This window comes from Camellia sinensis, chromosome 7 (assembly GCF_055761805.1).
Source record: "Camellia sinensis isolate YWXY chromosome 7, ASM5576180v1, whole genome shotgun sequence".
Lineage (NCBI taxonomy): Eukaryota > Viridiplantae > Streptophyta > Magnoliopsida > Ericales > Theaceae > Camellia > Camellia sinensis.
In genome coordinates, this window is record NC_138967.1 from 1,188,952 (window position 1) to 1,205,790 (window position 16,839).

Consider the following 16,839-nt stretch of genomic DNA (forward strand, 5'->3'; position numbering starts at 1 on the left):
GGCACTAAATCAATAGAGAACTCTATCTCTCGGTGAGGTGGCAAACTAACGAGATCCTCGGGAAAAACATCCGAATACTCGCAAACCACCCTCGGCAATACAATCTGGGTCTCATCACACTCACCACTCATAAAGCTAGCAAGTAAACCACTAAGCTTACTTCGCCCTCGCGGATCATACATCGGTGGCAACACACTACCAACCCGATTCCCCAAGAAATGGAAACACTCCCCGCTCAAGGTACATACTGTGACCCTCTGGCGGTAGCAATCGATAACAGCCCGGTATGATGATAGTCAGTCCATACCCAAAATAACATCAAAACCCTTCATGGGCATGACAACAAAAGGAAAAAGAAGCCTATGGTCGGCGACCTCTATATCACACCCTCTACATCCGTGTTTCAAAATCAATTCACCCCCAATAGGTGATACAACACAAATATGAGATGCTAATAGTGCCAACTTCACTAACACAGATGCGAATGCAGCAGATACAAAAGAATAAGATGCACCCGTATCAATCAATACACTAGCAACCGAGTTGCAAAAGAGAAAAGTACCTCTCACTACTAATGGAACCGGTACTAGGTCCTGCGCGATTATAGCATACACGCGCCCTGTAAGCCCCTGATCCACCTACTCACCTCTAGGAGCAAAAGACTGCTGCACTGACTAGGATGACGAAGCTCCCGGATTGGCCCTCGAGGCCTGCACAGACTGAGCTGGCTGATAACTCTGCGTCTACCTAGAACCAGACGCTCCTGAAGTGGCACTCAACTGTGGGCAATACCCCTTCAGGTGCCCAGGCTAACCACACTGATAGTAAGACAAAGGCTAGCCCCTACTCTGACTCTGGCCCTGAGGTCTAACTGAAGAAGAAGCAGCTCGCTGACCCCCTTCCTTCTGCAGGAAAACCGAAGATTTGTGACCCAGTTGGCCACACACAAAACAAGTCAAGCCTCCCTGACTACCTCTCCCAGAGCCCGCACTCGGCACTGGAAAGGTCGATCTAGCCAAACCACCCTGAGACTGCTAAGGGTTAGAACCCCTCTGTCTCCTGCCGTCACCCTGACCATCTTGGCTCCTCTTGGAGCCTCTCTGCCCTTCATCCTTCTCCTGCATCATAATCTCCATATGAGCTGCAGTATCAACCAAATGTCTATACTCTCGGATAAAGGACCCTCCAACTCTCAGCTTGAGTTCACGCCTCAACTTCCGCTCAAACTCAAAGCAACGGCGTTCCTCGGACGCCACAAGTTCAGGTGCAAACCTGGACAGAGTAGTAAAAGTAGCCTCAAACTTGGCCACTGACAAGCCCTGCTGTTTAAGCTGGCAAAACTGTTCCCTCAGCTTCTCCCTAGTAGCTGAAGATAAAAACTTCTCCTGGAAAGCATTTACAAACGCCTCCCATGTACCACCAACACTGTCATTCTCGTACTTCCACCATTGACCCGTATCTCCCTTCAGTTGGAAGGATACCAAGGTCACCTTTAAAGCCCCGTCCTCGATGCCAAGTATCTCGAACGTCTTCTCCATCTGTTCCAACCACTCGTCAGCCTTAAGTGGCTTCTTCGGATCCCCAACAAACTCGTCCGGATTGCACCGGAAGAATTCCCTCTTCAAGAAGGAAGGCCCTACCTCAGCTGCGTGGGCCTGTTCCTGATTCCCAACTTTGAGAATACCCAAAGCTCTTGCTATTTCTCGGGCCAAGGCACTCATAGCCTGCTGACCCGCTGACTCGGCCACATTGGCCTGACCAATGCCCTCCTACTGTGCCGGAATATCATCTGATAAAGGCATCTCCTACCTACCACGCTTGCCACGCCTACCACGTCCTCGTTCTGACATCCTAATAAAGGTAACCAAGACTATTAGCACATTCACAAATGTACCGAAGCTATAACACTCAGGTCCTAATGCATAGACAACTGTAATTCACTCCATGTAAGCACATAATCACATAAGCAATTACGAATTTCATTCTTGGATAATGATAGTCCCAAGGCGTTAATAGAGTTCCAGTTAGAAACAGTATTGATCAAGTGCTTTTCCAACAAGACTCCCAGAAACCCAAGGATCCAATCAACACCCTAGAAACTACATTTCATACCCACATAGTCACATAAACATGTTATCATATAAGCACATAACATTACATCTAAGTCTCTATCAAGCGAGACAAACCCATTGCGATCCTAATCACTTCCCACGTACCCAAAGTATTCGAACCCGGTAGCTCTGATACCAAGTTGTAACGCCCTCAAAATAATACATAAAACCCATCACTTTAGACATGCATTGATATAAAAGAAACTAACCATTTCTATTCATCAGAGTAGTTCTTACAACAGTATTACATGTTAACAACAAAAGCAAATGCCCTATGGGCTTATAGCTTTCCAAGTCAACACTTGGTTACACAAAAGAAGAGTACTAACTCTCTCTATACAAAATAAGCCCTTGGCTTGATATATATGTAATACAAACAAAATAAACAAAAAGAGTCTTCAACTCTCATCATCATCCAAGCTATGTCTTTGGAGGTGGCATGCTGCCTGTACCTGAGAATAATGTCCCATATAGGGTGAGCCAACGCCCAGTAGAGATATGCTAAACACAGTATGAGCAGTAACTAAGACATTAGCAATTAATAAATGTTTTATTTCCATAAATCAATTCATAACCCATTTCCATTACGTGACCACTATGTCCATGTTTCATTTCATTTTCCATTTCTTATCAATTTCACAATTTGCATCAACGGCTCAGAACCTGGCCAACCATTTACATGAGATAGAGGCTCATAATAAACTTCTCCCATTTCACATTAGATAAACATACCAGCTATAACAACATTTCATCCGATAAACATATAAGTTACATCAACATCTCAACAGATAAGCATACAAGTTGTATCAACATTTCAACAGATAAACATATGAGCTATATCAACACTTCCATAGATAAGCATATGAGCTATATCAACACATTAACTGACAAGCATATGAGCTGTATCAGCAGAGTCTATCCCCTATCTCCTCCCAAACAACACCCGGTTTAGAGGTCCATCCCCTATCTTCCCCTAAACAGTGGAGTACATCCTCTATCTCCTCCCACACACACAACGTATATACACTTAGGTCATATACACAATCAATCAATACATAACATTAATGTATTCTATTAACCGTCATACTCTATGACATATCCAATTGATTAGTTTTAGTTTGCCTAATCATCATGCATTGTCTACAACAATCAAAACTACCCTCCACCGGTAGCCCAAGCAATTATTTCTAAACGGATAATAAAAGCTCCAACAGATAAAATATCAATGTTTTCAAAAGTGAACGATTAATAAATCCAACTCCACCATTCTACTATATAATGAGCCAATTTCATTATTTCCGACTCAATTCCATATAGCCACAATTTTCCCAAATTAATTATACCAATTAATTTATACAACCAATTAGGGTTTTCTACCTCATTTCCCAATATTGACCCAATGGTCTATATATCAACAACCAACAACGATTTCGTTATTTTGAAACCCAAAATACACATTTTAAAATCAAAATAGCAAAACCCCCTTTCAACCTTTTCAAACCCTAACTTTCCAAAATCAACCATTTAACAAAATACCCAAAAATCTAGGTTAAAACCCATAGTAGTGAGTAGGAATCCCTACCTCAAATGATGGAACCCAACGAAGAAGATGAAGGAAAAGAAAATGCTCCAAATCCCGAGATTCTTGGATCAAAAGATAGCCCTCGACGATCAACAACCTTTTTGTAAAGGCCAAAGGAAGGGAGAACACCCTAGCTAGATCAAACCCTAGAGAGAAGGCAAGGTTCTAGAGAGAGAAGCTCTCAAATGGCATTTTGGAAAAGTAAGAGAGAGAGTGGAAGTGTAGAAAATGGTTCAAAAATGCCCAGCTGCCCTCTGTTATACGACATTCCCGCTCGAGCGGAAAACATAACGCTCGAGCGTCAAGAACAAAAACTAGGTCCGCTCGAGCGCAAGAAGGCCCGCTCGAGCGCCAAGACACAAGAATAAACTACATCCGCTCGAGTGCGAAAACCAGTCCGCTCGAGCGTAGATTTTCATCTCCTAGAACTTTTCAAAAAAAGAACTACCCGCTCGAGCTCCAACAATCCCGCTCGAGCGCAGTAAACCCGCTCGAGCGTAGAAAACACACCTATAGAAGTTTTGCAGGGATACGAAATACTGGAAGGGTGTAAACCACGCTTGAGCGCAGAATGACCTGTTCGAGCGGACCATACAAAAACTGGGCAACAACAATGGGAGCCAAAGCTCTACCAACCTGCAACAACCAAGCCCAACACAACCTATAACTCAAACAAATCGAATCAAAGGACGACAACAAGGTAGATACAACTACCAGCTCCACGGAACCGAAGTCCAGAATACAACAGATACAGAAAGGGAAAATCGAGATCGCTATACAACTGACAATTCCTCATTTTGATATACATATCAACCGGCAATTTAGAAATTCAGTGGGAAAGGAAAAACAGAGAGGGTGCGGGGAAGGATTTGTATCTTTAATTGTGATGCAAACAAAACCATTCTGCTATCGGGTTTGGATAATTTTGGGTCAAACTTCTCAGATAAGCTCATCATTAAATTTGTTATTTTTTAGAGAAACAAAAAAAGAGCATAGTTTTTGGATATAGAAATGCTTACCAAATAAAAAAGGAAAGATCACATGCACACTGTAACTGCAAGAAACCGTTCCTATGTACACCATCCAAAACAAAACTACATCATTCTGTTTTGGAGAGGTTGATAATGTGGGTGGTTGTTGTTGTTGTTGCGACGGCGATGGTGGTGGAGGTGTGCTGGTGTTGGGGAGAGGAAGCGAGGCAGAGTAACACTGCAGAGATCATGATATTCACAGAAGATGCTGAGGAAGATAGGGCCGATTCTTAGGCTAATTGGGCTATTGGAAAGTCATCCCAGTGAGCAAGCTCCTTCCATATATGTTACTATTTGAAATTGTCAAGAATACACATAACATAATATGTGCAACTGAAATTGTTTTGGTGGAAGACGGGTGGTGAGAGTAGATAATACTGGGAAATCTCGACATACAACCAAATACAAAAGAGAACTTACCAAGGAAGATGCAAAATGCAATTGAAGGAAGATGTTGTAACTGCTTCAGACGTGGGGAGTGGGAAGTGGGAGGTGGAATTAGTGTTTTAATTTACCATTTTAACCCTAATTAAAATTGATGTAAATGTAAGAAGTTAAGGTCATTTTAGGAAAAATTGAGAAAAGTTTTTTAGGAATGGCTTCATGACACCAAAGTTCATGTTCCCTTTTAATAATAGAATAGATATATATACACACCAAGAAGCATGGACACAGAGACATCTGACACGACACGAATACGCAGACACGGCAATTTTAAAAAAAATGCAAGACATGACACGTTGGAGACTTGCATTGAATATATAATTTTATAAATTTATTATATGTCATATATATGAACATGTCATTTTAAGATAATAAATCAATACAATATAACACTAACTTCTATAAATTGACATTATTTTTCTTTTATCATCTTATTTAAGTTATTTTGTTCAAACTTGTAATTAGTTTTATATGTCTAGTTAATGGACACGCGTGTCCTCTAAATGGCCGAAGAGTATCCAAGTCGTACATTCTTTATAAAAAAAATTAGGATACGTTTGGATGAGTGTCAGACACGTATTAGGAGAGTGTCTGACACGGATACGTCACCATTTTAAAAGTATCTATACTTGTTAGTATATACATATATAGCTCAATAAGGGTATGTGTTACTATGTTCTATGTTGTTGGGATTTATCTCAGAAGATTAATGAGTTCCTTATAAGTTTCTTTTTCTGTCACAATTAGGTTGTATTTGGATTGGACGATTTAAGGCTAAAACCAGTAACTCATCTCCTTAATTATCTGTCCAGACAGTCAGTTTAAGAAGAGAAACGACTTTCTTTTTTTTTTTTTGTTGAGATTTCAAAACTTGTTTTTTGATTTTTTGAACATGGTATAAAAATATTGAGTGTTTCTTCTTTTATTTTGTTTTTTCTTCTTTTTTTGACCAAACTAATTTTGAAGTTTTTTTTTTTTTTTTAAATGTTATTAGTGATTAATGCATGTGAGTTATTGTTTTCTGTTTTTTTTATTTTATTTTATGTTTTAAAAAATAGGAAAAAGAAAACTTAATTACTAGTATTTGACAAACTATTTTTTTTAAATTAAATTTAAAAATATTTGCATCATTTAGGAATCACTTTTATTATAATTTTTATTTTCGAAATATAAAAAAATTGTCTTTCCCATAAAAATAAAAACAATATAAAAATGTGTTGGTTTTTGGTCCAGTCTCCAAACGGATTGGTTCATTTCATGCTGATACACACGCGGAGAGACAGTCGCACAACACAACACACAATAGAAAGTAGTAGTAGAAAGCCGCCGGGGATGTCGTCGTCTTGGTTTTTTATATCATTTTCTTCATCTCTCTTGCCCTCTCCTATTAACCACCACCAAGACCACCACCTCCACCTCCACCTCAAATCCAAGAAACATGTTGGAGACCACCACCTACCCACCACCAATTCTAGGGTTCTCTTTCTCTGCGCAGCATCATTGGCATCAACATCAACCTCTTCTTCTTCTTCTTCTTCGAGGAATTCAGTAGAAAAGAAGAGGCACTGGAAAGAAGGCGAATACCCTGGAATAATTTCAGAACCCTCAATCCCCACCAGAGGCACTGGATATGGATATGGAAATGGAAATGGAAGATCCACCAAGAGGAACCACCACCCCATTAAGAACCTCAAGAAAAAGATGGATCGCAAGAACAACGCCAAAGCCTGGGCCAACACCGTCACTGAAGCCTTGTCCGATTTCATCCTCAGAAAACAATGGCTCCAAGCCCTTGAGGTAACTTTTACCTCCATGCCTCATCTTTGCAATATAATTGTTTTGAATTTCATAGCTAAAAGTTTGGTTTTTTTTTTTTTTTTTTTTTTATGGCTAGCTAAAAAAACAATTACTCCTATAAACCTTTTTTCTGTTAATGTGGGTTAAGTATTGTGTCATGCCACTCATTGAAAAATTACCTTGTATTTCTGATTTGGTTTTTTATATGCATCTGAAATTAATGATGATGGCCCCTTCCCTTCCCTTCATTATATCGGATCTGTTTAAAATAACTTCACAAATAAGCTAGTAACCAAATGCTTTAAAAAGCAACTTTGTAGAGCTGCCCAAATGAGTTCAATGACGGTGGCCTGTTCAAATCTACAGGTGTTTGAGATGCTCAAGGAACAGCCCTTTTATCAACCAAAAGAAGGAACCTACATGAAGCTCCTTGTTCTGCTTGGAAAATCGGGCCAACCCAAGCATGCCCATCAACTGTTTGACACAATGCTTGAAGAAGGGTTGGAACCCACTTCAGAGCTGTACACCGCCTTGCTTGCTGCTTATTGTCGAAGCAATCTCATTAACAAGGCATTTTCAATTCTTGATCAAATGAAGACGCTGCCTCTTTGTCAGCCTGATGTTTATACGTACAGTATCCTGCTTAAGGCTTGTGTTGATGCTTCTCGATTTGAACTGGTTGAGTCCCTGTATGAACAAATGGCTGAGCGGTTAATAACTCCAAACACTGTCACTCAAAACATAGTCTTAAGCGGCTATGGAAAGGCTGGGAAATTTGACCAAATGGAGAAAGTGCTTTCAGGGATGCTTGAGAGCACCACATCCAAGCCTGATGTGTGGACAATGAACACTATTCTTAGCTTGTTTGGTAACAAGGGTCAGATTGAAATGATGGAGAGATGGTATGAGAAATTTCGTAATTTTGGAATTGAGCCTGAAACGCGCACTTTCAATATTCTGATTGGTGCTTATGGAAAGAAACGAATGTATGACAAAATGTCATCGGTGATGGAATACATGCGCAAGCTTTCATTTCCTTGGACAACGTCAACTTATAACAATGTGATTGAAGCATTTTCAGAGGCAGGTGATGTGAAACACATGGAATACACATTTGACCAGATGCGTGCAGAGGGTATGAAGGCAGACACCAAGACTTTCTGCTGTCTTATTAAAGGATATGCCAATGGAGGTATCTTTCATAAGGTTATAAGTACTGTTCAGTTGGCTGGGAAGTTGGAGATACCCGAGAATACCTCATTTTATAATGCTGTTATCTTTGCTTGTGCAAGGGCAGAGGATTTGATGGAGATGGAGAGAGTATTTAAGAGAATGAAAGATAAGCAGTGCCAAGTAGATTCTACGACTTACTCTATCATGGTGGATGCATATAGAAAGGAAGGAATGAATGACAAGGTTTATGATTTGGAGCAAGAAAAAGAGATGATGGTTGTTATTGCTCCCAAAGACGATGAGAACATTGAAGTGGAGACTTCAGTTAATGTCTAATTGAATGCTAAGAGACTAGGTGTAGCTAAACTACCACTGCAAATGCTACGCAAAGCTTTATCAATAGAAATCCTGATCACATTCAGGGATAGACAACTGCGTTAACTGCCACTCTGCCTCGGTGTCTTTTCTAAAGTATGGTGGTGGGAACCTCCTTTGGACTTTGAGACACAAACAACTGGAGCATCTCTAGTGTATGTAAAGCATTCTTGTTATGAAATAGATAGTGGTTGGATTCTTCCAAATTTAAGATCTTTTGTAATGTTGAATAGAAAGATGGTTGTTTTTCCGTAAAGTGGCTCAGTACAGTTTTGGAAAGATGGTTTCTTCCGTGAAGTGTCACATGAAGGAATCATGACATCAGATATTTTGATTGCATTTGTGCTGTTGCTTATATTTCTTTTCTAAATGCCCCCTTGGCTTGCAGCTCTAATTATTTGCTTCTATCAACATTCTAACAGTCGCCTAGTTAAGCTCAACTTTAACAATTTGTCCCAATTTCTTGGTGTTCGACTAAAAGAAAGAGATACATTGTAAACATTGTAGTAGTTGGCTGGTCAAATTTATGAGCAAGATTTCTGTTTATAGAAGCCTTTAAAATTTGAACATTGTTGATGAAGAATGTGATGGTCTGATTGCAGAGGATGTTTTTTTGTTGTTTCATACTATGGAATTTCTTCATGATTTTATGTTGGATGGCAGAAATAAGTCGCGCGTCTTTGTAGATAGTCACCATTACACACCGGATCAGAAATGAGTCTGCATTTTGTGATGAGTTTAACCTGGGAGCTTTAATAAGAGATATGACGTGTCTACGAAGATTATACATGGCGTGTGCCCACTGGCCAAATCTCTCTTCAATCAAAATGATTGCATATTTCAGAAGATATGGTCAGGGAACAGCATTACGTGGTAGTTAGTCTGAACATCAAAATAGTTCATTGGTGGGATGAGGGATCACTTGGAGATTTTTTTGTTTTTCCACTTTGTGATCTGTTTTTGGTTGAGAGTCTTCAGGCTTACTATTGTGGCTGCCGGCTGCCCCAAAGATGGAACATATGACCATGGCTAAAGTCTTTCTTTCAAGTCTTTTGTGGGAAGTCTGCCCCACCAGGTTGAGTGTTGTTCACAGCACATTTCTTCATTGTAGCTAGTACTATGCATGTGTTTCAGGTTATTTTATTTTCACACAAATTTTTTTCTATTCATACATTCTTCTGTTAAGTTTATACCCTTCAAAATTCACACTATTGGTTGGGAAACTTAGTACTGAATGAATATCCATGATTCCAATGACGGAACTGTTTAGGCATTAGTAGCTTCTGGATCCTTTAGAGTGGAGGCTCCCTACAGTGTTCCTTCAGTGGAACAAATAAAAAAAAGAGTAGAACGGGGAGAGAGAGAGAGAGAGAGAAACCATCGGAAACATCCGCCAATTAATACTTCCATCACCAGCCCTACCCTTGCTAGTGGTGGCCACCCCCTCCCCCACCCTTATTGAATGTTGCTAGTCACTCCCCCACCCTCCTCCAATCACCTACCACAACCCCTTACTCACCGTCCTCCTGTCAACCAACCTTTTCCCCACTCTTCTGCCTCCATATTTGTCGCCCAACCTTTCCTCTATCAGATCGCAATCGCCCCTTTCCCTCTTCGTCAGCAGTCCCCTTCCACTCCCACCCCCAACCCCACCCCCACCCCCCACACTGCCCTTCGCAACTCTGAGTGAGTGTGTGTGTGTGTGTGTGTGAGAGAGAGAGAGAGAGAGAGAGAGAGAGAGAGAGAGAGAACCATAGATCTAGGGTTCTGGGGGACCCAAGGAAGGTGGGAGAGTGATTGGCGGTAGTTAGTGAGGGTAGGGGAAGGGGTGGCCGCTGCTGGAAATTGTGGGAGTGGTGATGGAAAAACCAGCAGAGGTTTTTGACAATCTCTCTCTCTCTTCGTTGTTGTTGTTGTTGTTTTTTTTTTTTTTTTTTTTCGCCTATAAGTAAAATGACGTCGTTTTGATCAAAACAATGCCGTCCATAGATCTAGGGTTTTGGGGGACCTGGGAGAGCAACTGGCGGTAGTTAGCAAAGAAGGTAGGGAAAGGGGTGGCCGCTGCCGCCGCCGGTGATGGAAAAACCAGCAGTCTTCGTTTTGTGTTTTATGTTTTTTTTTTTTTTTTTTTTTTTGGTTCCCCCTATAGGCAAAATGACGTAAAATGACGTCCTTTTGTTCTACTGCAGGTAGCCTCCTCTCTAGAGGCTCCGAACGCTTTATGTTATGACGAAAAAGAAGACCCATGCTTTTAACATATCAGCTTGAAATTACACAACCAACCCTTTCACTGGCCGGAGGTTTTGGTTGTGGCCAAATTGACAGCTTGTGCTAATTGATGGTTAGGAGGGTAACTTAATTCAGGCCAATCAGCATCACTAGAAATCATGTTTCACTACAAAATGCAAATCAACTAACTTGAAATCATACATAAACACAAGGCACAAGGCCATTCATCGTTAGACGTCACTCAATTGTTCAAAGCAATCAATCAAACTTTCCACTCAAAACACCAAGATAGCAATTAAAAATAAATAAACAAAAAAATAATTGAAGGGGAGCAAAGTTTCTCATTCGTAATTAAAATAAATGCTTTGCAAATGTTTCTCTTTGTGAACAATCACAATTTGTGGGCATTATTATAGCATCTCTCAGCAGCAGCGATTCATACAGTAATTCACATCCTTTTTTTTTTTTTTTTTTTTTTCTTTTTTCTTTGTCTTTCACCTCCGATCCCCCCCTTAAACCAAATAATAATTCTTTTTCTTCTTTTTTTCTTTTTCTATAGCAAATTCAGAATTAAAAGATGATAAGAAACAATAGGAAAACCCCAACAAAAGACCAACAGTAGGCACAGACAACGAAAAAACAAGGGGATTATGCATCGGTAATCAATAATGACAAGCCTTACTTAAGCTTGAGCCACCTTATCCCACTTGAGGGGCTTCACCACTTCCCATGTGAAGTCAGGATCATCCCTGCCAAAATGTCCATAGGCAGCAGTCTTCAAGAACCTACTGTTGCCGCCCCTCTTCAGATCAAGGTTGATGGCAATCATGCCAGGCCTAAAATCAAAGCTCTCTCTCACAATCTTGAGAATCTCTTTGTCCGGAATCTTCCCAGTCCCATACGTGTCCACGAAAACCGACAATGGCTCAGGAACACCAATGGCGTAAGAAACCTGCACAATGCACCTCCGCGCAAGCCCATTGGCCACGATGCTCTTCGCAGCCTGCCTGACAATATATGCTCCACTCCTATCCACCTTGGTGGGGTCCTTTCCGGAGAAAGCACCACCACCATGAGCACCCCACCCACCGTAAGTGTCGATGATGATCTTGCGGCCAGTGAGACCAGCATCGCCATGAGGTCCGCCAATGACAAAGCGACCAGAAGGGTTCAGGTGGAAGATGGTCTTCTCATCCAGATACTTGTCGGGGATAACAGGCTTGATGACATGCTCTTTAAGATCAGCAGCAATCTCATCATTTGTCACGGTCTCATCGTGTTGGGTGGAGATGAGAAGGGTGTGCACACGAATAGGAACCGTGGCACCTTTCTCATTGTAATACTCAACAGTCACTTGGGTTTTGCCATCAGGCCGCAACCATGGGCAGGTACCATTCTTGCGAACTTGTGTTAGACGAGCTCCGAGCTTGGTTGCAAGGACATGGCTGAGGGGCATCAATTCAGGGGTTTCATCAGTGGCATAACCAAACATGTGACCCTGATCACCAGCACCAATCTCCTCGGGCCTCTTGGTGAGATGACCATGGACACCCTGGGCAATGTCAGGGCTCTGCTGCTCAATATTAACAAGGACATTGCAGTTGTCAGCATCCAAGCCAACATCATCGGAGACAAATCCAATTGTTCGGCAAGTGTCACGCACGATTTTCTCATAGTCTATTTTGGCCTTGGTGGTGATCTCTCCGAAGACCATGACCATGTTGGTCTTGGTGCAAGTCTCACAAGCAACTTTGCTGTCAGGGTCCTGTGCTAAGCAGGCATCAAGAACAGCGTCAGAGATCTGGTCGCAGAGCTTATCGGGGTGTCCCTCATTCACTGATTCAGATGTGAATAGAAAGGTCTCCATTTTGTTGAAGCTGCACAGCACAATATTAGCGAAACAGATAGGTTATTGAACTGAAAAATTTATAAATGTACAAAACAAATATAGATAATTAATTGTAGCTCGTGAAACCTTGGAGAGTGAGTGAGTGAGTGAGTGAGTGAGTGAGTTCGGTTCGGATAAATGAATGAATGTATACATTAAATAATTTTCATTTAAAACCCATCAGATTTTGGTTTAGTAGGTTTAGGGTGTTATTGTGAAAAGCAAGATTAGCACCAGTTTTTTTTTTTTTTTTTTTTTTTCTGCAAACGCCAAACCCCAGAGAGGAGAGGAGAGAAGAAAGAGTACAAGTAGGGAGGATACAGATCTGGATCCAAAACTTAATAAAAATCCATTATTTACTTTACCTACAAAGACAGAGAAAGAACCCCGTGACGCAGAGCAAGACAAAGAGAGCTGTGTGGTGTGGTGTGGTGTGGTGCGAGCGAAAGAGGGGTTCGAGGGGTGAGGGCTCTAGGGATTTCGGAGAAGCGGGCTTTATAGAGAGAGGAATGGAGGAGTCAAGTCCGAATTTCGGGCCTAGATTCATTGACTGGTGTTGTCGGTGAAGAAGTGAGGAGGAATCTAGAGCTGAGCCGTTGGATTGGGATCATGACTGGGGTGGGGTCTCTTCCCTTTAATTAATCAATCTCAAATCTCATCAAATTAATGAAACGGTGATAGTACGTTATCAATTAATATACACATATGTCAATTAATATTATATTATCATTATTATTATTAATTTTATTTATTATATAAATTTTTAAAATTATATTATGTCATCTATTAATACATTAATTAATATATATAATATTATTTTTAATAAAAAATCAAGTAGATGTACAGCGTGTGTGTGTTGTGTATATGGGGAAAGAGGAGTGTAATCTTAAAGCAGAGCCGTTGGATGTGTGTATTTCCACTGCAGCCGCGGAATACCCGAGAAATTATATAATTTGCCCCAAGGGCATGTGGTGTTCTAAATTGTTTTTATTGATTAAATAAATCGATCCTATCATTTTTTTTTTTTTTTTTTGTCTCTTTTGAAGAGACAAATATCTAACCTTAAATAATGTGAAGCAATTCTTTAAAATTAATTTTATATGTATCAATTAATATATTAATAAATAATATAATATAATTTAAAATATTTTTAATTTATATAATAAATAAAATTAATAATAAATCATAACTAATATTAACACATTAATTACACCACTTATTCTTCAAACACTAGCCAACACCTTCTCACAATACCAATACCCATTGGCTGGAGTCGGTGGCCGATAACGACGTCTATTCTCTCTCTCTCTCTCTCTCTCTCTCACTCACTCGTAGTACTACGCGGCTGGTCCGCTGCCCATTTGCTGTTTTTTGTCCACACATCTCTCATGCTATTACTTCTTTTCTTTTTAAACCAAAAAAAAATCACTTATCTTATTTGATCATAAATTAATCCAGATCTGGAATTTATTTTTGTGTTGACTTTTTTTTTTTACCTTCAATTATTTAAAAAAACGACAAATTATATATACCTCACTCGAAATTTAGCTAAATTACAAATGTCTTTGAGATTTCAGAAATTACAAATATCTCCTGAGATTTATATTTTATAACAAATTGTCCCATGATGTTTATATTTTCAAAACAATTTGCCCCCTAATTTGTTATGCAAATAGTATCTTTAGGGGATATCTGTAATTTCCCAAACCTCAAGGGTATCTGTAATTTTGCTAAACCTCGAGGGGATATATGCAATTTGCCCTTAAAAAAATTTAAAAATTATATTTTTAAAATTTTACTTGATTAGAAAAATCATTAAAAAAATTAAAAAATGACGAATTACACTAACAGTTCTCATAGTTTAGGACTCGTGTCACTTTAGTCTTTCATTTTTCAATTGTGACAAATTTTACTCTGAATTTTGAATCTTATTTCAAATAAAAATAATTGAAGATACTATTGTTTAATTTCAAGGACAAAATCTTCAATTTAATAAAATATAAACTAATTTTACAAAAAATAAATGTCAAAAAAATATTTTTAAAATTATTTTTATCCACCAAAGATTAAATTATATAAAATTAATAAATCTTTTAAACATTTATTTATTTTTTTACCAAATTAATTGTTTTATGTGTTTGGATGATGATCATGTAATAAATGATTGTTACGATTTTAATGTGTAATCAATATATCTAATATATAAAATATTTTTGGTTTTGGATTTTTTGATTTAATGAATTAGTTTAATAATGATATCAGAGTTGTTGTTATATTTAACTTTTAAAAAAATAAAAACTAATTTAATGAAAATAAAAACAATCACTCATTACATGATTATCATCCAAATACATAATGTAAATTAATTTGATAAAAATAAATAAATAAATGTCTAAAAGATTTATCAATGTTACATAATATTATCTTTAGTGAGTAAAAATAATTTTTTAAAATTCAAAAATATTTTTTTGACATTTATTTTTGTCAAATTAGTTTATATTTATCAAATTGATGATTTTGTCTTTAAAATTAAGTAATGGTATCTTTAATTGTCTTTATTTGGAATAAAATTCAAAATTCATAGTCAAATGTATCACAATTGAAAAATCAGGAATCAAAATTATAGAGACCGTTAGTGTAATTCGCCCATTAAAAAATTTATTAAAGACCGAAAGAGTTTTTTGAAATTTTTTTTTTAGATAATTGTTGAAAACTCCAAACCAAAAAGGGTATAATGTATTAGATCCAGCAGATATTTTTTGTTGGTTTGAGGTCCAAAAGTTTGATGAAAAATCTTTTTTTTTTTTTGTTTTGAAAGACATTTTGTTTCTAATTTTACTTCTTAATTTATCTATTGACTTTTATTGACGATCTGTTCAATTTTTTTTTTATCTATTCAAAAATTTTCCGTATCTATTCAATTTTTTTTCTATCTATTCAATTTTTTATCCTATTTGTTTCATTTTTCTTTTCTATCTGTTCAAATTCTGTTAGTTTCTCCTTGTTCTTATTTGTCGAAACAAAGAGAAACCTACATAATTTTTGTTATATGTTAAAATTCACCACCAGATTTGATGAACTTTTACACCTATCTGTTCGATTTTTTCTCTTATCTGTTTAAATTTATCTGTCCAAATTTTATTATATTTCTCTAAATTCTCTTTGTTAATTTGTTATCTGTTCAAATCTTTGTTATTGAAATAAACCAAAGCACTATTTGTTCAAATTCTAAACAGATCTGTTCAACAAAAAAAAAATCCATTATCTATTATCCACTAGTGTTTAGATCTGAGCCATCTCATTGCAATCAGATCTATTATCATCATCATTAACAACAACAACATCAACAACTACTATAAAAAAATAAAAAATAAAGTAAAAAAGTCCTGAAGAACTTGATCTGGAAGTTAAGAAAAGTAGTATGTTTTCTAGCTGCTAGTATCTTTTGAAAGTTGATGATAATTTCATGAGAGAAAAAAAAAAGAGAAGAATTAATTGTCTGTTGAAATTTTACCAAATAAATTATCTGTTGAATATCTTTGGTCTATTCAGATCTAAGCTCCCTTATCTGTTCAAAAGCACAAAAACACAAAAAAAAGTTCAAGTTTGGGTTAGGCATTTCTTCAAACACTTTGAGTGCATCACAATGTCTATATGCTTGTCATTTTCAGATTGGCCATCATCTCTCTACTCTGGCCATGACATCAGCGTCACTCCAAAATCTCCATCTCTATTTCACAAAGCATAAGCAACATATAAAGTAATCAGATCGAGCTCGAACAAGCGACGAAGCAGCAATGATGTTGATCGTAGTAGGAATTACTAATAATGGTAGTGAATAGTGGTGGATACGAATAGGGAGACATCGGAATGAGAGCTAAGGTGGGGATTGTAAAGAGATGAGTCGATTTGTTCTAAAAAGTCATAGTGACACTGAAGTCAAAGATCGGAGATCAACATCGTGGTCCGGTGGCGAAGAGCTTCAGGAATGATCTGGTTTTGTACGAAACCTCTCATCATCAACTCTCTATTGCTTAGATCTGACCAAATCTCAGACAAGATAATGAGGATCTTCGTGACAATGACGATTCTGGATACGCAAGTGATAACAGTTGTAACAATCCCGACTTGTGATTAGCTTATTATCCTTAATTAAGAATGCTTAATATGTAAGTAAGAGGAAATTCTATATTAATTGCATGTGTTTTG

General features: G+C 38.1%; 2 protein-coding genes across 3 annotated transcripts; one reads left to right on the top strand and one right to left on the bottom strand.

Annotated features, from left to right (window-relative positions):
• The first annotated feature begins 6,370 nt into the window (after positions 1-6,370).
• On the top strand, positions 6,371-8,907 carry PPR2 (Tetratricopeptide repeat (TPR)-like superfamily protein). Its single transcript, XM_028212196.2, has 2 exons — positions 6,371-6,965; positions 7,332-8,907. Exons 1-2 carry the CDS (start codon positions 6,381-6,383, stop codon positions 8,472-8,474), a joined length of 1,728 nt encoding a protein of 575 aa, XP_028067997.2. The 5' UTR covers positions 6,371-6,380; the 3' UTR covers positions 8,475-8,907.
• A 2,153-nt stretch (positions 8,908-11,060) lies between these two features.
• On the bottom strand, positions 11,061-13,295 carry LOC114270648 (S-adenosylmethionine synthase 5). Of its 2 annotated transcripts, none has more exons than XM_028212198.2 (2): positions 12,996-13,295; positions 11,061-12,619 (listed from the first exon to the last, which is right to left on the bottom strand). In XM_028212198.2, the coding sequence occupies exons 1-2, from the start codon at positions 13,175-13,177 to the stop codon at positions 11,425-11,427; spliced, it is 1,377 nt and encodes a 458-aa protein (XP_028067999.2). In that variant the 5' UTR covers positions 13,178-13,295; the 3' UTR covers positions 11,061-11,424. The 2 variants fall into 2 exon arrangements, with proteins under 2 accessions (XP_028067999.2, XP_082733411.1); XM_082877285.1 differs by lacking the exon at positions 12,996-13,295 and adding an exon at positions 12,718-12,929.
• Positions 13,296-16,839: the final 3,544 nt, after the last annotated feature.

Coding starts and splice junctions, on each gene's coding strand:
- PPR2 (XM_028212196.2), top strand. CDS start 6,381: ATGTGTTGGTTTTTGGTCCAGTCTCCAAACGGATTGGTTCATTTCATG. Junction 6,966..7,331: donor AATGGCTCCAAGCCCTTGAG/GTAACTTTTACC, acceptor TCAAATCTACAG/GTGTTTGAGATGCTCAAGGA.
- LOC114270648 (XM_028212198.2), bottom strand. CDS start 13,177: ATGAATCTAGGCCCGAAATTCGGACTTGACTCCTCCATTCCTCTCTCT. Junction 12,620..12,995: donor TTCTTTCTCTGTCTTTGTAG/GTAAAGTAAATA, acceptor TGTGCTGTGCAG/CTTCAACAAAATGGAGACCT.